Below are 22282 nucleotides of genomic sequence, written 5' to 3'. Positions count from 1 at the left end.
TATTTATGTCACGATAAAGCATTGAATTTTTCAAAGTCAATACAGAAACCAAATACACAAGAGGGCAACCAAAATATACTAGGACACTAGGTTGTAGGTCATGACAGGAGTATTTCGTTAACTATTATACATCGACATCGCAAGGTCATCTCGCCACAACTCCCAAGATGGAGATGACTCAATGTTATCAATGAAATCTTCTTCAATATTTTCCGTGTTGCAATTACTTGCTTCGTCAACCTCTTCCAGTGGATCTTCAGGCATTTCAGACCGAATAAAATTATGTAGAAGCATACATGCCAATATCATACGGTTCTGCACTTGTAAGGAGTAAAATGTTGGACTCCTGAGAACTGCCCATCGTCTCTTTAGCAAACCAAATGCTCGTTCAATGACATTTCGTGCGCGACAATGCTTTGAATTAAAATATTCTTTGTAGTTCTGTGGACCAGTAGCTCCAATTGTCCAATCATTCAGATGATACCGTGTTCTCCTATATGGTGTTAAAAAGCCCTCCACATTTGCATAACCATTATCACATAGATAATAACACCCTACAATGAATACACTAAATTTAATTATACGATTTTTATAATAAAAATAATATTATAAAGATTAGAGGAAAGGTAAATTTTACCTCTTGGAATCTTTAAACCATCTTCCTGGGTAATTACATCTCGAAGAACTCTAGCATCGGCAGCCGATCCTTCCCAACCTGTTAGTGCGTAAATAAAATTCATATTGCGGTCACAAACACCCAGTACATTAAGAGCCGTTGTTCCTTTCCTTGTTCTATATCTTGCCTTGTCTTTATTTGGTACTTGAACACTAACATAGGTACCATCCAATGCGCCAAGACAACCCTATATAAAAATGATGAAAGCACTGGATTTAAATGATTCAAAGTAATAAGAAAATGAATACATAATGGTAATTGAAATAACTTATTATTGTACAGAAGCATAAGTAAACATACCTTGAACCATTTCCAAGTTTCACTTGAGCAATTATCTTCCACAGGAGTTGGTTTCACAAGAAGTAGTGGGTGTAGTTTCAAAACACATCTAAGCACTTCATGGAAATGACTGCTAACAGTATGGCCACTTCGTCGGTAGTCGTGGCCAATAATTCTATTTTTCTTATGGTGCGCTAGAATAGACAAGAACATTGCAACCTTCTCTTCAACTCGTACGTACCTAGATTCCACTAATCCACCTACATGGGTGAGTAGGTAACATAGTCGTGCGAACACATTACGTGTCATCCTCAAATTAACAACACACTGAATGTCTCCGACTTCAATTATCCTATGTAAGTGACTGATTTGATCATTTATTCTTTCAGAATCATTGTGTCGTACGCCTCTTCTATGCAGTCTACTTTTTTTTCGAGATACAAACTTAACGTAGAAACGTGATACAACAGTAATGAACACAAATGAAGATATAAGGATTTGTTGCAGTACTAGCAACTCTTGGGCATATCCATCTTCTTCAGGCATGGCAAACCAACTCTGCCATATTATGAATATAAATAATTTTACACAATTCACATCCATAACAGAGGTCTGCACATAGGAAGATTATTATGTATGCATTTGTTCAAATCTGTAATTATATTTTCTTTCAAAACCAATCTATAAAAAATATCATTCTAGAACTAAAAGAAATAAAAAAAAATCAGGACAGTACATTACTTGCATATTGACAGTAAAATGTAACACTAATGGGGATGAACTCAAGAAATTTTCTTTATCAAGAATTATTTCTTGAAGAAAAAATATATAAAATAAAAAAAAAAAACAAGAACAATACGTGTGTTTTTCAACAAAATTAGTCTAGTATTTGGGTAACCTAACATCTTACCGGGATTCTTAACTTTTGATATCTCTTTCGAACAGCAGTAAATCGTGTTTCACTGGTTCTAGTTCCTCCTAGAGCTTCGAGAGTTAGAAAATCGCCCAACTGGTTTCAACACTTGAAACCGTCCTTCCTGCCACATTTTTCCAGTGTGTGAAGACCATTTCCAAAGATATACATGGTTTGAAGAAGAGTTCGATGATTTTTACCTTGTGGAAATCGATCTCGTTCTCTACATTTTTTGCAGATGAAGCCCAACACATGCGTTTTCTAATGAATCAGATCTAAAATGGTGAGGTTTAATATTTTCATATATTTAAAACGAAGGTAAAATTGTAAAATGCTTTGACACCATTGATGTTGATAGAAATCATCACACGGCAAGATTGGGATGTCTACTGCCTACTTTTCAGAATATAATGTCGGGCCCATGGACTAGATAAAAGACACCAAAAACGAAAGAAACGTTGGATGAGTGGTGATTAAAAACCCAATCACACTCTTATCCAGCGAGTCAAACTGGGCCCTAGTATACAAGTGCTGATAAGTGAAGGTAATATTGTGCTAATTATTTTGTAAATGGTACAATTATGGTAGAGTATGTACATTATTTTATTGAAAATTATTATTATTATTAAAATAATTGTACGGATATGGTTGTACCATCTCTTTTGACTTTAATTATTATATTTTAAAAATCATATGCACATAGAATTTTAATTACACGATATAAAGTAAAATTAAGTAATGTTCTCCGATTTATCAAGTTTCAAAATCAATGCATCCACGTGATTACATGAAAAATACTGAGTTAGATGGTAAAAAGTTTTTTGAAAAAACAAAAATATATCACTAAAAATGAACAAAAGTATTGTCTCGTATAAAAGTACTAAAATTGAATGTTAAATAATTTCTTCGAAATAGTCTGGTAGCGCTTAGTCGTGTCGCACCCAAATTACCCGACTCAATCAAATAAACAAATAATGCAGTGGTGTGAGTATGGATCGTTCCCACGAGTAAAGTGAAATTTAAGTGTGTTCTTAAAAATACTGAAAATAAATAAAAGAGGATTTTTGGATTTTAAAAACTACTATGCAAGAATTAAAATAAGAAATATCAAATAAATAACGAGACTTGGTATCGGTCGACTACATTCTTGAAATTATTCATTCGATCATCGATTCCCTAAAAATAATTAATTCACATTCAATATACATCATTGAAAATTTAATTCATGTTTCACCTTAATTTTAGTTAACTAGACACCAGCGTTCTTAGTTAACCCTTATCCCATAAATTAACCCAATACCAGCGATTAGATTTAAATTCACGGTAGCATTCAAATGAGTAAAACTGATGAATCTAGACAACACATGCACCAGCGGATGTATTTAGCCCAGTCAATTGTTGTTCCTACGATTTAACAAATTCAACAGCAGAAAATATTAAACGCAGTTGCTTCACAAATTAGATGATTCAAACAATTACGAATTTGAATTCTAATTTAGCGGTAGATTGTACGAAAGAATTATCAGGTGATCAATCTAATAATCAAACACACAAGCATGAAATAAACCAGAACAACTCTTGATACTCGATAAAAATCAAACGTAGAAAATCAAAATCTCACAAAGTGAATAAAATCAAGGGTTTCGTCTTCCTTAACCAAGTATAAAAACTAGAAAGATTAAAATCTAACAACAGAGAAGATAGAACCTAGCCGCCAAATGTTTTCTTGCGTGTTCAGCCGTCCAGAAGATTGATAATCCTCTCAAAAAACGAGATCAAAACCCTTAAATATGACTAGAGTCCTAAAGAAATAAGTTTCCTAACTTAAAAGGATTTCTCGGAAAAATCGGTGCGCTCGATCCTGTGAGTTGGTAGGATCGAGGGCCAAGAAAATGGCGAACCTACTGCCTGCGTCTCTCATGGGCGCGCTCGATCGCACAAGTTGGTAGGATCGAGCGCGCAAAAATATCCAACTTACTGTTTGCAAATTCTTTCTCGCGCTCGATCTTGTGAGTTGGTAGGATCGAGCACGACTTTTTTCCAGCGACCAGTGATTTTTAAATATTTATATCCAGAGATCTAGCCGTCGGATTGAGCTGAAATTTGAAAAGCTGCTTCAAAACATCTTGAAATTTATTCTGAACGGTAAGGATTGGATTTGGACTTCTCTAAAATTAAATATGATTTTCTGATCATTGCTGCTTTGTAATTCTTCTCTTATCTCGGCTATTTCTTCCATCTTTAGTTCCATTTCTTGTCTTTTCCTATATCAAATCACATACAATGATTATGAACTATAAGATGAATTTATTCAATCAAAATGTACCTAATCATCACAATTTAATCCAAGTAAACAAAGGAAAATATCGACATATCAAACTCTCCCATACTTAAACCTTGCTCTCCCTCGAGCAACACAAAACATAAACACAAATGAATAATGAAATCACAGCCTCAAAGAAGTTTTCACATACAAAACAAAATTATGAATACTCTCGATTTTCCATAATACACCATCAGTCAAGCGTGAACGTGTGTGTGTGTGTGTCATGTTATTCCAGCTACATGCAACTTCAAAAGAGTTAGTTTTAAGACTGTTCGCCGACCTATGACAAATCAGTGTGAGTATCCCCATCAAGAGCCCTTTCCTCCCAACAATCTTCAAACAAAAACACAACTCTCTTGAGATAAAATTACGCACCTCCGGATTTTGCATCCGGTATTGCTTTAGCCCCAATAATTACCCGCTAACTTAGCTATAACTAAGACAGGATTAGAATTTCAATCCCCTCGTCTATAGCCCGGATGGAGCATCAACCCCATTTAATCCGCATACTTAGCCTTGAATTTAATATTTTAGGATTATGATTTCAATCCTTTCTAGGCCCGGATGGAGTTGTAAAATTTTTTTTTTTAGGTGCGCCCAAGATCATTTATGTCAAGTCAAAAAGATCATCAGGGTTCAACAAAACACTATCAGGATCCACAAATACCTATTGTCGTGCAATGGTCCAACAGACACAAACATCATCTAATACATCGCTACAGTTCACTGGTCAAATATGTGTGTTTAAAATTATTCACTACTCAACCTCAAGTTTCTCATATCCAATCAAGAGTAAAATTTTTCAGCAAAAATACTTTTACAAAACTTCATCATCATAGGCTTGTGAATTTCATCAGTGATATTCATTGCTAACTATGAGCTCTAAAATTTTTCAAAAATACGGCTAAATGCTCTAACTGACTGGCTAAGTCATCTTCCCCATACTTAAAATCTTACATTGTCCCCAATGGAAGTCAAAATGCAAAATAAAAATGAAAATAAAAACTAAAAATGAAAGTAAATACTCCCCTTAGGTTGCCTCCCAAGCAGCGCTTGATTTCCAGTCTTCAGCTTGACCCTCAGAAGCACTCCTCAAAGAGAAGCTGACGCCCAAAATAAGTGTCATATGACACCACAAATGTGTCTTTGTTCCATTTTCCCTCAAGCTTGGCTAGATGTATACATTTTAAGCTCGTCAGCTCAACAACACCCAAAGTAGCTGATAAACATGGGAAGAGAACATCTCTGCGGGTTCTCGGAAGCTAACATCTTTTGAAACTGGTACTAATGGAAAGGAAGGATCTTGGGGATGTGTGTATGATAATACTATCGATGAGCTCATATCGATAGACTCTTGAACTCCGTCATCCTCAAACTTGAGTGATAACATATTTCCATCATACGCTATTTCTTCCAGAACATCTTCCAACTGCGGTTCAATAAGAAGAGAAGACTCAAACGCCTCTAGATCTTCAGCATGATTTGATTCACACTCCCAATCTTGGTTCTCTGAGTCATCATCATCGAACCAAATCAGGTTGGTCACTGCTTGAGTATCTTGCTTCACTTCCAGTTCTCGGTGTTCATGGAGGATTGATCTCTTGATATTTTTTATGTGCTCCACAAGGTGACATCTAGAATTTTTTAGATCTTCTACAGCTTCCTCAGTCGATGCCACAAGCTTGCTCATGATATCCTCCAGCGGATGTAAGATCAACTGCGAACAACTTCCCTCCTCCTTTCGAAGCTCGAATGGTTGGTCTGTAAAATCTGAGTATTGAGAGTGCGAATACCGGTAATAGTCAAACTCGGCCATATCATCCAACAGGTGTCTCATGGTATCATCATCTCGGCAAAATATTGAAATACCGATTGTGAAAGCTCCATCAATTACCCATCTTCTTGTCACTGGATCCAAACCATCAAAAAAAATTGTAAGGAGAGAATAGTTAGAAAATTCATGATACCGGAAGATGGTTTCCAAATCTTTGAATCTCTTCTATGCTGCGTAGAATGACTCTCCGTGTTGTTGGGTAAAACTTGTGAATACTTGTGCTGGGTCGTATGGAAATTCTTCTTCTTCCGAAGATTCACCTGCACGCACGAACAAACCAGAGTAGCACTAGGAGGAATAATAAAAATAAAAATAAAAACAAAAACAAAAACACAAATAAATTAAAAGCCTTTCCCCGGCAACAATGCCAAAATTTGGTAGCGCTTAGTCGTGTCGCGCCCAAATTACCCGACTCAATCAGATAAACAAATAATGCAGTAGTGTGAGTAGGGATCGTTCCCACAAGAAAAGTGAAATTTAAGTGTGTTATTTAAAATACTGAAAATAAATAAAAGGGGGTTTTTGGATTTTAAAAACTACTATGCAAGAATTAAAATAAGAAAGATCAAATAAATAACGAGACTTGGTATCGATCGACTACATCCTTGAAATTATTCATTCGATCATCGATTCCCTAAAAATAATTAATTCACATTGAATATTCATCATTGGAAATTTTATTCATGTTTCACCTTAATTTTAGTTAACTAGACACCAGCGTTCTTAGTTAACCCTTACCCCATAAATTAACCCAATACCAGCGATTAGATTTAAATCCACGGTAGCATTCAAATGAGTGAAACTGATGAATCTAGACAACACATGCACCAGCGGATGTATTTAGCCTAGTCAATTGTTGTTCCTACGATTTAACAAATTCAACAACAGAAATATTAAACGCAGTTGCTTCACAAATTAGATGATTCAAACAATTACGAATTTGAATTCTAATTTAGCGGTAGATTGTACGAAAGAATTATCAGGTGATCAATCTAATAATCAAACACACAAGCATAAAATAAACCAGAACAACTCTTGATACTCGATAAAAATCAAACATTGAAAATCAAAATCTCACAAGTGAATAAAATCAAGGGTTTCGTCTTCCTTAACCAAGTACAAAAACTAGAAAGATTAAAATCTAAGAACAGAGAAGATAGAACCTAGCCGCCAGATGTTTTCTTGCGTGTTCAGTCGTCCAGAAGATTGATAGTCCTCGTCTTCGTCATCCTCATTTCCATACGTTCCAAATACGTGTGTGAAATATGCAGCTGGAGCGGATTTCTTCTTCTTTCCAGTGTCCAAACTCGCCACCAATCATGACTAGTATCCGCCATAAAATTCAAAATCCCTATCCAAAAACAAAATTGAATATAACTCTTATTACAGACAAATACAAACAAATTTATGCACGAATACAGTTAATATACAATACATTATATTTTCATTATAAACAAAAAATACACACATAATTGTAAATTTAAATTAAAACAAATAATTAGAAAATTAAATTATAATCATGCATATATTAATAATTATACTAAACATATTTAAATCATGATATATGCTTATATACTAAACATACTAAAACACTATAAATACATTAAGCCCTAATCTATAATTATATATATATATATATATATATATATATATATAATAATAATAATAATAATAATAATAATAATAATAATCCTCTCAAAAAACGAGATCAAAACCCTTAAATATGGCTAGAGTCCTAAAGAAATAAGTTTTCTAACTTAAAAGGATTTCTCGGAAAAGTCGGTGCGCTCGATCATGTGAGTTGGTAGGATCGAGCGTCAAGAAAATGGCGAACCTACTGCCTGCGTCTCTCATGGGCGCGCTTGATCGCACAAGTTGGTAGGATCGAGCGCGCAAAAATATCCAACTTACTGTTTGCAAATTCTTTCTCGCGCTCGATCCTGTGAGTTGGTAGGATCGAGCACGATTTTTTTTCCAGCGAGCAGGGATTTTTAAATATTCATATCCGGAGATTTAGCCGTCGGACTGAGCTAAAATTTGGACAGCTGCTTCAAAACATCTTGAACTTTATTCTGAACGATAGAGATCGGATTTGGACTTATCTAAAATTAAATATGATTTTTTGATCATTGCTGTTTCGTAATTCTTCTCTTATCTCGGCTCTTTCTTCCATCTTTAGTTTCATTTCTTCTATTTTTCTATATCAAATCACATAAAATGATTAGGAACTATAACATGAATTTAGCCAATCAAAATGTACCTAATCATCACAATTTAATCCAAGTAAACAGAGAAAAATATCGACATATCATAGTCATTAATAAATATATAAACCGATTGGTAATTAAAGGGCACTGTTTTCCATTTATATACAAGATTAATTTTTATTTATTATTATTTTTTTTTGTAAATGAGTGTTTAATGACATAATGAATGATAATTTTTAATGTTGTGAAACATTTCAGGAAGATGAATATTTCGTCCACCTTTCGCGACATCCAACTTTGGTTGAGGATTCTTGTTTTTTTTAGAGATTCGTTTTATTTTGGGGATAAATTCATTTCAAATGTAAGAATTTAGGTGTGCAAATGAACTATAAGTTATGGATATATATATTTAGTATTGTGTTTTGTTTACCTCTCAATTTTAGAAGTTGTAACTCGGCCGTGATCGAGCCATATGTAATATAATGACTGCAACGGTAGCACACTCTTGTGCTTTTGTGTTGAGAATCAAGAAGAGTGACATGCCAAGAAAGACATCAACCAAAATTAGCCAAACCCCTAAATTTGGAACTTTATAGAACTTCAAAAGTTGACACAAAAGCCATGGTTACAAGCTATTCTTACCTTAATAAACAAGTGAAAGATTCCAGTTTTCTCGAACTTTTTCACCTTATATTTGCAATTCATCAATTTTTCCTCACTCCTCAACCAAATCCCAGAAAACATATTGATGTAGCTATGGTTCAATCCAGTCAAAAGACCATTGCTATTCCTTTTGTGTTTCTAGTGCTTTCCATATTTCTGTTATCTAAAATATCCATAGTGTTTGGATCCCCTGTATCAGAACAGATCGCCAGAAGGCCTGATCCATTGCGAAAATTCAAGCATTATGGCGGAGATTATGATATCCGGAACAAACATTACTGGGCTGTGAGTTGATACTCTGAACTTGAAAATTTTTTCATTCGAAAAGTATACTATGATCATATCATGTTGATAACATATTTTCTTGAAATTCCAGTCCACGGCGTATATGGGAATTCATGGATATGCAGTGGCAGGACTCTGGCTACTGGGTGGAATGGGATTCTGGATTTTTATAGTCGTGAAGAATTCATGCAGCGCGACATCTCAAATAGTCGATCAGCAGCATTCTTCACATCTGATAATATTCTTGCTTCTTGTTCTCTTCACCATTTTTGCCATGTAAATTTTGATGCAATTCAATTTTCGTTTACATAATATTTACCTTAGTTTGCATGCTATTTACTCATCATTTTGGCCTGTTTTGATGAATACTGTAGAATTGGTAGCAGTGTGGTCATTGCAGCAAACCAGAAGTCAATGGAGAGGGCTAACAAGCTTGAGAAAACCATATTTGATGCTGGAAATGATGCTCATCAAGCTATGGGAGAAGTAAAGAATACACTGCTGCACATACAGACTGTTCTACGTCCATACGACTCAAAAACAAGCGAGTTGTTGGATTTCATAACGCATCGTCTGAGAAAAGGATCATTGAGTATTCAAAATTTCATCTTCCAAATGAGGCAATCTTGTCATCAAGCCATACAAACACTGTAAAAGGCCATTTAAGCTTATGTCACAGTATAAACTCATAAGTTTCCTTCCATGTAACTCTAATTTCTTTTTCTATTTTCAGATACGTGGTAAATCTCGTGGTTGTATCAGCCCACTTGGCGTCGTTATTTGCTGGATTAGGTGAGTTTTCGACCACTAATACTTAGTCGATTATTGGGATTCGGTCATATTATATGGTATATGATTATGTTGTAAATTGTTCTGACAAATATACATGTGACAAAAACCAACTTGAATTGGTTAGACTAATGGATTGCTGCTTTGGCTCAGTTCTACTCACTTTGCAATATCGCCCCGGTCTTGTAGTGTAAGTGACACAAAGTTTGCACATCAGACCAAAACTGTGTCCAATATCTGACAAGTGCTCTTTTTTCTACGTTTAAGATTAATCTTTTCTTGTTGGATTCTAACGACGATGAGCTGGATTCTAACTGGTATCGATTTCGTCTTCTATATGTACGCGTTTGTGAACCTCATTGTACGTGATTGCGTTACTGTTTCATTTTCCAGCACAGATGCTAATCGATCAATTTTTGTTCAGTTTCATCGGCGACACCTGTTTAAGTTTGAAGGATTTTGCGCAAATCCCACAAAACAACAGCCTAGCAGACATGCTTCCATGCCCAAAATCCGCATTTTCCGACGGAACATTGATACAGATTGGCTACACAGTTCACAATTTCATTACTCAGGTGCCTAGAAAATTTTGAAGCATAAGTCAAGTTGCATTCTCGAAATCCTCACATATTCACTTTCCTTGATTCTCCCTTGTCATGAAACGCAGCTAAACACAAAGATTTCTGAGCTGCGCATGGGTGAAGTGTTTGTAAAGAACAAGAGTGATGAAGATCGAGAAATCCAGGGAGTTTGTGACCCTTTTTCCGATGCACCTAACTACACCTTTTCACCTGAAAATATTGGAAACAATTGTATTCCAGTTGGAGATTTACCTACTGTAGGTATTTTATACATGCATATTTCAAATTTTTGTCGTCGAAAAGCTCAAACTAACAGTAGGCGGGCTATGCAGAAAACTCCCCAAATTACAGAAAATGTGGAGTTACATCATACATGCTATCAGCTTTTCAAAATGCATCATTTCAAGAAACATTCAAAGTCACAGCTAAAATAGCTTTTATCGCGCAGGTTCTGTCAAGATTCGTCTGTTTCGAAGCAAATTCATCAGGAAATTGTGAAGCAGGTGGAAGATTAATAATCCTCCCGGAAGGAATATATTCCATGACTCTGGCTTATTGCCAATCAATACAGGAGCTAATGAACATATACCCCGATTTATCGAAACTGGCGACTTGTTCATATGTACAAGAAGCATTCTCAGACATTGTTTTGCACCAATGTGGTCCGATGAAGCTGCAGACTAAAGTATTATGGTCAGCAATGCTCAGCCTCTCCATTTTCATGGTGATTTTGGTGTTGATTTGGTGTGAAAAAGCCATTCAAGATAGAGGAAGATGCTACAATAATAGGTGGTCCTTTTTCCATAGGCCAGTGTAAATATCAAGTCCAAAAGTTTTCCAAATAAATTTGCAGCAAATTCATTGATTTATTCGACAAAAAATTTATGTAATGAGGTTGGAACTTGTACTGTTGTACATTGTAGGATTTAATAATTTGGGGCACAAAGATTGTACAATATAAAAAGGTTCCATATTCTCATGTATATTTACATGGATCAATAAATGTGGATTTGTAGGACATTTTAGTTTTGCACATATTATTTATTTTTCAAGTGAAACGTACACAGTTTATGTTTAATACAATATATTCTATTGATGTCACAGGTTTTTTTTAGCTTACTCGAGAAAATTTAAAATGCATCGAAGTCAAATCATTTCAACATTTAGAGTGCCGGTACATATATACGTACATTTTAAAAAATTAATATTTATAAAAATATAATAAAATAAATATCTACGGGTTTTTTCGGATAGCTGAAACAAACATATACATATATATTTATGTTTACAGAAACCTACACTCAATCTATAGAAAATGAGGATGATATGTGTTTTATTAGAATATAAAGAATTTAAATAAATATAAATTTATTTTCACTCTTTTAAGGGGAAAAAAGAAGGGTCAATAATGGGTCTGGTGTGCGAATTGTGATTTGTGAGTGCTCAACTAACAATTCAATGAAGTAGAAATAGAAAACAAAACCTTTTTTTTTTTGAAAAAGAAAACAAAACTTTTATTACAACTGGCCTGCTCTGTATGGAGTATTTGATTAATTTCCCAAGCAGTAAATCTTGAAACAAAAGCATCCATCGTTCATTGGAATTTCCAAAATTCTCATGAAGATTTGAGTAATTATTACGCTCGTAGTTTACTTTTTGTTAATTTGTAGTTAAAGTAAATCTAGTTTTCCTGTTGCAATAACTTCTGAATCTCTGATCTTATACCTTCCCAAAAAAAGAAAAGAAAAAGGAACTTGTGATCTTATCCAATCACATTTTTTTCCCAAGACAATCCAATTCAAATTGACATAGTGCTAATCCTTGGTCCTTGAAAATAAATGCTAAATTGAAGAAAATACTACTTTAATTTATTTTCTGTAATCTAAACCCTGCTTTATAATTATCGCCGTAAAAACGGCAAGAGTTCCATAACCATTATAGGTTTCAAGTCATCGTGTCATCAATTTAACTCAAGATCCAAGAAATAATCAGAACCCAGTTCAAAGTTTCTGCCTTTTTCTCTTTTACTCATCAATTCCCTTCAAAAATTTCTTCTTGTTCACGTTTTTTCAGCTGGTTAATAAATTGAGAATAAAATCTAAACGGGTTTCTCCCGGAGAATACCTGTCATTTGTTTGAGAAATTTAATGAAGGTGTGATCATGATATTGAGTGTTACATATGGTGACAAGATTTAGGAGAGCTATCACCGCCAAGCCCATGTCGAGAAATTTCTTCCAGTTTCTGACTGCGGGTGAGGTTCTTTGACTTCTGGCAGACCTCATGATTTTCTAGTTCTGGCGTTTCTTGATATTTCTATGCTATTGTAGTTGTTTGGATTTTTCTTCGTGGTATTTTATTGGGGATTTTCTAATAGATTGATCAAGTTTTTCATGGATCTGTTTATGGGTTTCAGTTTCAGTTCCGTGAAAACTTGTGCCGCTGGTTGAGTTGAATGTTTCTGTGAATGGGATTGTTGGGTTTTCTTTTATGCTTGCTTAAATCTTATTTTGTTGATGATTTCCAGAGATCTCGTGTGGCCTGATTTTGGCTAAACCTTTAGTTGTTCTTTAATCTGAGTAATCTTCAGGGTTGGTGATTTTTTGAAGCTCAGAACACCTTGTAACCTAATGTAATGACATTTACCCATATATTTCAGTTCACTGTTCAATGTAAAATGGTCATAATTAGCTAGACAATTTCGCTGCTATGAAACAATTATTTGACTAGATTGAAGCATGAGTTTATTCAGTCTTCAAAATTACCATTGTCGCAGATCGGTTTGATCAGGCTGTGTGTTGTGAAAAGCTATTCGGTTTCTTATGGTTTCACTGACCGTTTGGAGTGCTCACAAGTTTTGATATTGCATATAAAACCATTCAATTATTTTCTAAACAAATGAGTTTTGTGACTTTAGTTTTGGACCTCCGTGGGGTTGAAAATGCAGCATTATCCTGGAGATAGAAAAAGGGAACAAAATGAGGATGAGGAACAAATATCGGAAACCAACTACTTTACATTGCAATGCAGGGAACAGATGGTCAATTTTAGTGTGGAGCCTTGTTGGTTTTGTTGTCATGCTTCATTTATACACTTTAACTAGCGACTCGGATGCACACAAACGACAGATACATAAAAGTGTGAGCCACTATCAGCTATTTCGCGAGCTAGAAGAAGTCGAGGAGGAAAATATACAGATGCCTCCACCAAGGAGGCGATCCCCACGAGCTGCGAAAAGAAAACCTAGGCGCCCTAGTACTTTGATTGATGAATTTCTCGACGATTCTTCTCAAATAAGGCACCTATTTTTTCCAAATATGGATACAGCTGTGGATCCCATGAAGGATGCTGGCAACAAGAGTTTATACTACTATCCAGGGAAAATATGGCTCGACACCGAAGGAAATCCTATACAAGCCCATGGAGGTGGTATTTTGTATGATGATAAATCCCGGAATTACTATTGGTATGGGGAGTATAAAGATGGCCCTACTTATCATGCCCACAGAAAAGGAGCAGCAAGGGTAAGTTCTGAATTTTCTTCTACATGGAAAATTTATTGCAACGCATTTGTTAGTTACCTAGCGTTTGTGTGTGATTGAATTAAGATTACAACATGGCCCTTAAATTTTACTCTTACAAATGGCAGGGTCCAACTTTGAAAATGCTTCAAGATTCAATCTTTACTTCGCTCATACTTGTTCTCATCCTTACAGGTGGATGTAATTGGTGTGGGATGTTACTCATCAAGTGATTTATGGACATGGAAAAATGAGGGCATCGTCCTTGCGGCGGATGAAAAAAACGAGACTCATGACCTGCACAAGTCAAACGTGCTGGAGAGGCCAAAAGTAATTTACAACGATAAGACCGGAAAGTATGTAATGTGGATGCACATAGACGATACTAACTACACCAAAGCCTCTGTAGGAATTGCAATTAGTGAACATCCAACAGGTCCCTTCAATTACCTCTACAGCATACGTCCCCATGGATTCGACAGCAGAGACATGACCATCTTCAAAGATGATGATGGCGTCGCATATCTCATCTATTCATCTGATGACAATAGCGAGCTTCATATCGGTCCCCTCAACGAAGAGTATCTTGACGTCACACGAGTTATGAGACGAATTCTTGTGGGACAGCATCGAGAAGCGCCAGCTCTGTTTAAGCACGATGGAACATACTACATGATCACCTCAGGATGTACAGGTTGGGCCCCAAACGAGGCTCTTGCACACGCATCTGAATCAATAATGGGGCCGTGGGAGACAATGGGGAACCCATGCCTCGGCGGCAACAAAATCTTTCGACTCACAACATTCTTTGCTCAGAGTACATTCGTTCTTCCTTTACCAGAATTTCGGGGTCTTTTTATATTCATGGCTGATCGTTGGAATCCAGCCGACTTGAGGGATTCTAGATATATATGGTTACCTTTAACCATAGGAGGAGCTGCAGATCGTCCTCTTGATTACAATTTCGGGTTCCCTTTATGGTCTAGAGTGTCAATTTTTTGGCACAAGAGATGGAGGCTTCCTGCTGCATTAAGGGTGGCGAAATTCTGAAGATCTGGAGAGGTCATTCTTGCATCACAACACTTCCCACTCTGTTTTCATGTCGTGTTATTGTTTCCAATTTTCTTGGAATGTTCAGGTTTACAGTTATGAAAATTGGTGTATATTATTCATTACCAGTTATATGTATAGGGACTACAGAATAAATTTATGTTGATTACTGATCATTTTCTAAAATTTCGCTGGCAGTGGTTGGTGCTGAGTTGGGCTATATCATCGGCCCACAGTTGGATGCATTCAACCGAGTTGACGTTGTTGGGCTTTAATAAATTTTATGGGCCTAAACTACACTGAGAAATTCAAGAGAGAATTGACCGGTCAATCATGAAATTTAATTTTTTTACAATAAGATAAAATTGACCTTTATTTGCTAAAATAACACTGCAATTGATTATATCATGTGATATAGTCGAAGAAAGTCATTTATCTTGTGTTGAAACAAAATTTGAAGGAAAGTTTATGAATTTAAATGATCCAGGATGTCAAGGTAATGGATACGTGCAATTTAAAAAAAAATGACCTCTATTTGTTAAATAACACGGTGCAATTGGTTTACATTCTTTGTAGTTTGGACAAATCTAGGTCATCGGATCCGCAGACCCCAATCCATGGGGTTAACGTTATAACGTATAAATTAATATATAGTTTGTAACTTTTAAAAATAAATGATTATGATTTTTTTTATAACGTATAAATGCACATAGTATATTAGGATCATACACTTTTCTTTTAAAAAAAAATAATTCAAAAGAATGAAGTAAGAATAGAATATTCAAAATGATGTGTGTGTAAATACTAAATAGCATAGATGCACAAGGACCAGAGCAAAATAATTCAAAAGGTAAAATAAGCAATTGCTGTCAGCTTGCAACCTGGACTCCATCAATAGAATGGAAACACCCGGTCTTCGTCAATGCTCATATCATACAAAATCAAAGCTTCTGAATAAAAAAAAAGAGAAAAAAATGGTTAATGGATTATATATATATTTTTTGGTGGTTGTAAAAATTAAAGAACGTATTAAAACCTCAAAATAAAGATCACTATACATTAATTGTTGTTGAGTATGTTTTATGTGAAACAGATTAATTCAACTCATGTTTATAATGCAAAGTAATACTTTTGATATAAAATAATAATGAGTCGAATTAAATAAAAGATATGTCTTATAAAATAAAACTTTGACATCGTTTCATACTAATTTTTGGGTATATTATTTCATATCATATTTTAAATGAAAAGAGAAGGGAAAGGTGGAAAAAGATGGTGGGGGAATGTGTTATATAAAGATGGAGGTGAGCATGGCAAGTCTCATCAAAAGATAAAGAGGTTAACCATTAAAAGAAGTTCCCACTCAAATATTTAATATTCCCTTTTGGTGGGCCTATTTGCCCTTCATTACTATATTTTTCCCAAAAAAAAAAAGAAAAAAAGGAAAATGATGATGAAATGATGATACAACGTACGTCCATTCTACTCTTTTTTTGTGATAATTTTGAATTTTTCTTTTGTATAGTTAATGATATGATGTCTTAAAAACACAATTAATGCACCAATTAGTTTTCTATGTGTGTGCATGTATTTATATAATTGGTTATGCATGGTATATTTAGCTCTTTATTTATCACCAACATATTTGGGTCCTGCCAAAAACTCCTTAGACATTGTCTAAGTTGGAAATTTCAAACGACAATATTGTAAAGTTAGACCAAAGCGATGAATATCTTTTCGGACAAAGATTGTTTTTCAGTACTGACTAAAGGTGCATACAGTATTTGAATTGTTGATATTGATATAAATATATTATTTATATAGTTAGTTCTCAATTTTCCTAAGACAAAAGTGTTATAAAAACTTATTTACGTTTGCAAGTGTTGCGTGCATTTCTGGTTGATTTATGCATACGCATGTTCGGTTGATTTTTATTTTTACAAGTACTCTTGTTTAAAAAAGTTGAAATTAAAATTGAAAATTTTAAGTTTTAACTTTTAAGTATAAAAAAAATTAGTCTACGTGTATATGTTTGCATGTATATCAAGTTGATTTTTATTTTTATAAGTACTCTTGTTTCAAAGCTTGAAATTAAAATTGCAAAATTTTAAGTTTTTTTTATTTCTAATAATTTCTTAGGCTTTTTTACTTTTCATGAAAAAGGAAAAGAAATAATTAATTCTAAAAGAAAGAGGCCTACTTTGTGTATTCTAAAAAAATACGTACGCGCGATTCAACTCTTTTGGGTTGTATTTGGATCAAAACATTTGTAGCAAAGACTCTTGATAAAATCAATATATAAGTGTCAAATTCTGTGAATTAAATTGCCTCCCTTCAACTTTTATTTTGTTAATTGATTAGTTGAAATTAGTATTCTAAAAAACGAGATTATACGAGGATTAAACGAAATTAAACATGAAACTTATGAAAAAACTAAGATTCGGGTAAAAACGAGGAAAAAACGGTTAACTCTAAGTTGACCATATTAAATGTGATTAAACGTATTTAATCGAGATTAAACGTAATTTTTTTTTAAAAAATAAATTTATTTATTTTTAAAAAATAATATCAATTAAAAAATCTCAAAATAAAACTATTTTCTTCAAAATCAAAGAAATACAACCGGTCATATATTTCTCAAAACATTTTCTTCAAAATTCTTGTGTTCTAGGTAATATTTAAATTTTTTGATGTGTCAAACTATAGACATTGCTAAAAATTATAATTTTGATATTTTTGTTCTTTTAAAAAATTTGAGAAATTGTGTGTTACTATTAGATTTATTATATATATATATGTGTGTGTGTATGTGTTATTTAACTTATATATTAGTAAGAGATAATTAAAATTTTAATAAAAGCTTAAAACATTTTTTCACGTTTTAACTTGTATTAAACAAGTTGTGAAATTTGAAACTTGTTTTCGACGTTTCGTCATGTTTCACATTTTTTAGAACCTTGATTGAGATAGAGATTATCAAATGTTCACAAAATGGAGTCATTTGAAAAACATTAAACCTTTTTTTTTTCCTCATATCCAAATTACTCGATCGAATCTTTAGCTAGTGGTGAACTTGGATGGACGAATATCAAGTCAAAAAATTTTACATTTATGATCTAAATGCATCATATAAATCTCGTCTCACTAATTAAATCACGAAACCGTGTCATAATAGTTTTAGAGACATAATTATTTGAAATCCAACTATCAGATCGAAATAATTGCATCAAACGTAACCTTCAAGATTAAAAGAATCAGAAAATCATGACATGTGGAGCAATAATTTGTTCACTGCTATTTTTTTTTTTTAATCACATTTTAAATTTCTGTAAATTTATTTAATAAACGTTTAAATTAACTTAAATGTTGAGATGATCCATCATCAATATAAATAGTTGTAGTATAATTATTGTCTCTGCTTAGCAGATCTAGCAATCAAAATATGATATTTAAAATGTATATATAGTTGATACCCCGATGAGGAAATCACCTCAGCTCAAAGACGACCCTAAGATAAAGATCAATCCTTAGATAGACAGGATGGTCCAGGAGGTCGGCTCGGGAGATCCGTCCAGCTCCTCCACCACCATCACCCAGCTCGGGAGCTCGGGAGCTCAGTCAAGCTCCTCCACACCATCATCCAATTCGGCTCGGGAGCTCAGCTCGGGAGCTCGGGAGCTCAGGACCTCCTTCAAACTCCTCCACCATCATCTCCATCTTAGGTTGGGAGCTCTGGAATTCATCTCAGCCCCGATGTCAGTAGGGAGTTAGCTCGGTAGAGGGGTTGGACAACCTTGATGAGCTAGCTAAGATGTTAGGATCAGTGCTCGGGTTGAGTTCAGGGGTTCAGCAATAGATCACTCATCCCTTTTCCATATGACCCCAGGTAGTATAGCGTCCTCATGATAACAATTCAGCTCAGATTAAATGTTTCTTATTTCCTTTGTCAGACAAGATTCGGGCGAGATCTCAGCCTAAATATTCGGGATTGTGATCCCGGGATTCGCGGATTCTTGATAAGGAAGGTAGACGTTAAATCCGGAGCTCTCTCCTATAAATACCAGGTTCATTTTCATTATTTGCATCCTAATTCTTCACTCGTGGGCACACACCACTCTCTATATTTTCGCTATCCTAGCATCTGACTTGAGCGTCGGAGGGGATACGCCGGAACACCTTTCGGTCCCCTTTAATATTCTTGTTAGTGGTTTCAGGTCAGCAGCAGTTCATCTCTTATTTGGAGGAGTTTCTTCAGCTCGTCCAAGGAGATCACTTTATTGAGGTATATCAATAGTTTAAAAGATTTGAATAACACTATCATGTATCATCAATTATAATTTTTGGTCAAACGATAAATGTTCGATCATATATGTATGTTTGAAAAAGATTTAAATGCCTGGCAAAAAGCATACAATAACATTTATAGAAAAGGATTCCACGAGGACACCACTATATTGCCACAAAAGACTAAACACTTTTAGATAGAATAAGATTTCCAAACAAAATCCAATTCCATTGCCGTCCTAAACATTATTCTACAAAACTCTAGAAAACGACGTCTTTTTTCAAGTTCGAGTGAATTTAGTAATTAACTACCCTTTTTTAGCTCTCAATTTTCTTAGTGAAATCATCTTTTAACCTAATACCAACTCCATTTAATTAAAGCAGGACATTATTAAACATAATGTCAAATTAAAAAGATGTGTGTAATCATCACTATTACCATATTAAAATATTTTGAATTCCAAATGGTGTTTGATTTAGTCTAGGTTGTGGTATATATTAATTATTATCGGAAAGAATTCATAACTTATTATATTGCATTCTTGAAATTGACATAGTAACATGTGGAAAACTATTAATTGCAAAATGATCACAAATCGGGAACAAGATTACTAAAAATTAGATCAATTCTATCCAAATCCAAATGGGAAAATGATAATTAAAACCCCTCAAAAAAAAAAAAAAAAGAGTCCAATAATACCTTTTTTTTTTTTGTTTTTTTTTGCATATTTTTCTCCAAGAAAATCAATATTTTCACAAATTCCGATCCTTCCATGCACGTGCCAACTAAAACTCGAGACACACGTGTGGGCTCAATCACCATTTTCTTCCGTGAGTTTTCCGGCGAGAATCAAGGCTTCCATGCACTAGCCCACACCACAGGCTGATCCTTCCAAGAAAGGAATATTCCGGCGGAATCTGAGCCCTGTACCATCGACCATCCATCCTTATACCTCCTCAACAAGGCTCGTACATCATCGGAAACCTCTTCATTGAAAGAAACCAGTTTGAATCCGCCGCCTTGCAGGCGGTGGGACCACCTCGCCGCCGTCTCCCTCCTCTCCACAGACTCCTCCTTCGGGCACGCCACCAAGTCCACGATGGCACATCCGGCGGCCCTCTCGAGCATCAAACGCTCGTTGCTCGTCTTGGAGAAGCTGTCATCCAATGCCTCGAAGTAAACCCTAAACCATCTCAGACTTTCTTGAAAACCCCTAACGAATTCGACCCCATCGACGCCGATATCAAGATCAGCTTCTTCTTCAACCACCGTCAAGATTCTAGGCTGCAGCCTCCTAAAAATGGATACCAACAAATCCCTACGATTACCGACTGTTGTTACGGAATGCAATGCCCCCACGCAATTTACGGCGAGTGCTTCGTCTTCTTTGATATCTAATTCACCTAAATTCAGTTCAGATAAATCACCTGCATGGTGTATCACATTGAACTTAAAGGGCACCCCCATCAGCCTAGCAAATTTCTCCATCCTGCTTCCGATCTCTTTCATAACCTTCTGCACCCCCGCCGCCGTGCCACCGCCGGATTTGCTGACCAAGACGGTGGTGATCCTCAGATGTGGGGTTTCCTCGCTACGCGTGGCTATGGCTTCAAGAAGAGTCGGCCACTGCGTGCAAAAGGTGTTGCTTATGTCAACTATGTGTAATCTGGTCTCACCTTCGAATGCTTCGATCATCGCACCATTGCAAGCAACATGGCCGAAAGTGGTCCACGGGCTGACTTCTTGAAATTTCAGCACCATTTTTCTAGTGGAGTCGAAAGAAGAGTTCTTTTCGGACGCGGAGACCAGCGTCCGGTACGTGCGCTCGCCGGAATCCATCATGCGGCTGAACAAAGCTTGGAGGAAGTAAGAAGCCAGTTTCTGATCGATATCTCCGTAGAGGGAGCCGAGCTCGTTGAGCATCCACATGAGTTGCTGCACGCGCGCACTGTTTCTATCAGCTATAGCTTTCGCGGTTTCCAAGAGAATATCAGAAGCCCACCTGCTGTTCTGCCCTGAAAGTGAGGCAGCGAATTCGAGAGTCACGTCACGTGCCGGAGAATAAGAGTATTGATCGGCTGACTGATCATAGACATGGTGGTGGGTCGGGGTGGCGGCGCTGCCGGTGGTGGTGGTGGTGGTGGGAGTGGGCGTATTCGAAGACGTATGGTGGAGCTGGTGGTGCGGATAGGGATTGTAGTGTTTGGAAGAAGAAGAAGAGAAGTCTTCATCATCCATGAAAATGTTGAAGCATTCTTCGTCTTCTTGCTGATAAGGGTTTTGCCTGGAGGATCTTGAGCTGCTAGAAGTTCTGCTGGAATTGAGAGACTGATCAGATTGGAGGCTTACGAGTCTAAACAAAGTATCCATCTAATCAAAGAGGAGAGACCCACACATCAAATAAAAATTCAAACTTTGGCTTTGGTTTTGTGATTCTGTTGGAATATATATATATTAATATTGTTGGAGTGGAGATTAATTAAAGGTGAGGAAGTTGCTGAGGTGGAGTTGTTTGTTTCTGTTTTTTGCCCTTTTTTATGTAAAATTTGGTGAGAAATTGGATGCCGAGGAATTGAATTAAGTAGAGGGGATGGGATGGGAGAATCTTGAAATTGGAATTTTGCTACGTATAAAGCTTGTTGGGATTTTTTTTTTTTCACACTTCTTTATGGTGGAATCCATATAAAGGAAGAGATGAAGTGGAGTGGAATAGTGAGTTGGATATATATACATATATATGTGGTTTTCAAATTTTACAACATTTGATAGTATAGTACTAGCACTAATAATATTACTTATTGCGTACCACATGAACAAGTACTACTAGTCTAGCTAAAAGATTGCAACACTGGAATTCAACATATAGTTACACAA

At 35.5% G+C, this 22282-nt stretch overlaps 4 protein-coding genes across 6 annotated transcripts; 2 read left to right on the top strand and 2 right to left on the bottom strand.

Moving 5' to 3' along the window:
- Positions 1-117: 117 nt before the first annotated feature.
- Positions 118-1501, bottom strand: LOC140860783 (uncharacterized). Its single transcript, XM_073263789.1, has 3 exons — positions 977-1501; positions 638-863; positions 118-554 (listed from the first exon to the last, which is right to left on the bottom strand). The coding sequence occupies exons 1-3, from the start codon at positions 1499-1501 to the stop codon at positions 118-120; spliced, it is 1188 nt and encodes a 395-aa protein (XP_073119890.1).
- Positions 1502-9653: 8152 nt separating this feature from the next.
- Positions 9654-11478, top strand: LOC140867638 (uncharacterized). Its single transcript, XM_073272694.1, has 7 exons — positions 9654-9833; positions 9917-9975; positions 10100-10162; positions 10240-10311; positions 10397-10547; positions 10640-10810; positions 11002-11478. Exons 3-7 carry the CDS (start codon positions 10104-10106, stop codon positions 11368-11370), a joined length of 822 nt encoding a protein of 273 aa, XP_073128795.1. The 5' UTR covers positions 9654-9833; positions 9917-9975; positions 10100-10103; the 3' UTR covers positions 11371-11478.
- Positions 11479-12328: 850 nt separating this feature from the next.
- On the top strand, positions 12329-15289 carry LOC140864577 (uncharacterized). 3 transcript variants are annotated; one of them, XM_073268844.1, is made up of 3 exons: positions 12329-12806; positions 13583-14076; positions 14269-15289. In XM_073268844.1, the coding sequence occupies exons 1-3, from the start codon at positions 12734-12736 to the stop codon at positions 15121-15123; spliced, it is 1422 nt and encodes a 473-aa protein (XP_073124945.1). In that variant the 5' UTR covers positions 12329-12733; the 3' UTR covers positions 15124-15289. The 3 variants fall into 3 exon arrangements, with proteins under 3 accessions (XP_073124945.1, XP_073124947.1, XP_073124946.1); XM_073268846.1 differs by having other exon boundaries at positions 12333-12806; positions 13500-14076; XM_073268845.1 differs by having other exon boundaries at positions 12333-12806; positions 13470-14076.
- A 4692-nt stretch (positions 15290-19981) lies between these two features.
- On the bottom strand, positions 19982-21984 carry LOC140865410 (protein SHORT-ROOT). The gene has a single exon (XM_073270048.1). The coding sequence runs from the start codon at positions 21776-21778 to the stop codon at positions 20258-20260; it is 1521 nt and encodes a 506-aa protein (XP_073126149.1). The 5' UTR covers positions 21779-21984; the 3' UTR covers positions 19982-20257.
- Between the last annotated feature and the right edge of the window lie 298 nt (positions 21985-22282).

This window comes from Henckelia pumila, chromosome 4, assembly GCF_033568475.1.
Source record: "Henckelia pumila isolate YLH828 chromosome 4, ASM3356847v2, whole genome shotgun sequence".
Taxonomy (NCBI): Eukaryota; Viridiplantae; Streptophyta; class Magnoliopsida; order Lamiales; family Gesneriaceae; genus Henckelia; species Henckelia pumila.
Note: the sequence above shows the minus strand (reverse complement) of the source record. Positions and strands in the feature narration are given on the sequence as shown.

Bases quoted from the DNA above. Each gene is read 5' to 3' on its own strand.
- LOC140860783 (XM_073263789.1), bottom strand. From the start codon at position 1,501: ATGCCTGAAGAAGATGGATATGCCCAAGAGTTGCTAGTACTGCAACAA. The intron at 864-976 runs GTATGTTTACTT...ATTTTTATATAG, and splicing joins AAACTTGGAAATGGTTCAAG to GGTTGTCTTGGCGCATTGGA. The intron at 555-637 runs GTAAAATTTACC...TATTCATTGTAG, and splicing joins TGGTTTAAAGATTCCAAGAG to GGTGTTATTATCTATGTGAT.
- LOC140867638 (XM_073272694.1), top strand. From the start codon at position 10,104: ATGGATTGCTGCTTTGGCTCAGTTCTACTCACTTTGCAATATCGCCCC. The intron at 10,312-10,396 runs GTACGCGTTTGT...ATTTTTGTTCAG, and splicing joins ATCGATTTCGTCTTCTATAT to TTTCATCGGCGACACCTGTT. The intron at 10,548-10,639 runs GTGCCTAGAAAA...CATGAAACGCAG, and splicing joins TTCACAATTTCATTACTCAG to CTAAACACAAAGATTTCTGA.
- LOC140864577 (XM_073268844.1), top strand. From the start codon at position 12,734: ATGGTGACAAGATTTAGGAGAGCTATCACCGCCAAGCCCATGTCGAGA. The intron at 12,807-13,582 runs GTGAGGTTCTTT...ATTGCAATGCAG, and splicing joins CTTCCAGTTTCTGACTGCGG to GGAACAGATGGTCAATTTTA. The intron at 14,077-14,268 runs GTAAGTTCTGAA...TCATCCTTACAG, and splicing joins ACAGAAAAGGAGCAGCAAGG to GTGGATGTAATTGGTGTGGG.
- LOC140865410 (XM_073270048.1), bottom strand. From the start codon at position 21,778: ATGGATACTTTGTTTAGACTCGTAAGCCTCCAATCTGATCAGTCTCTC.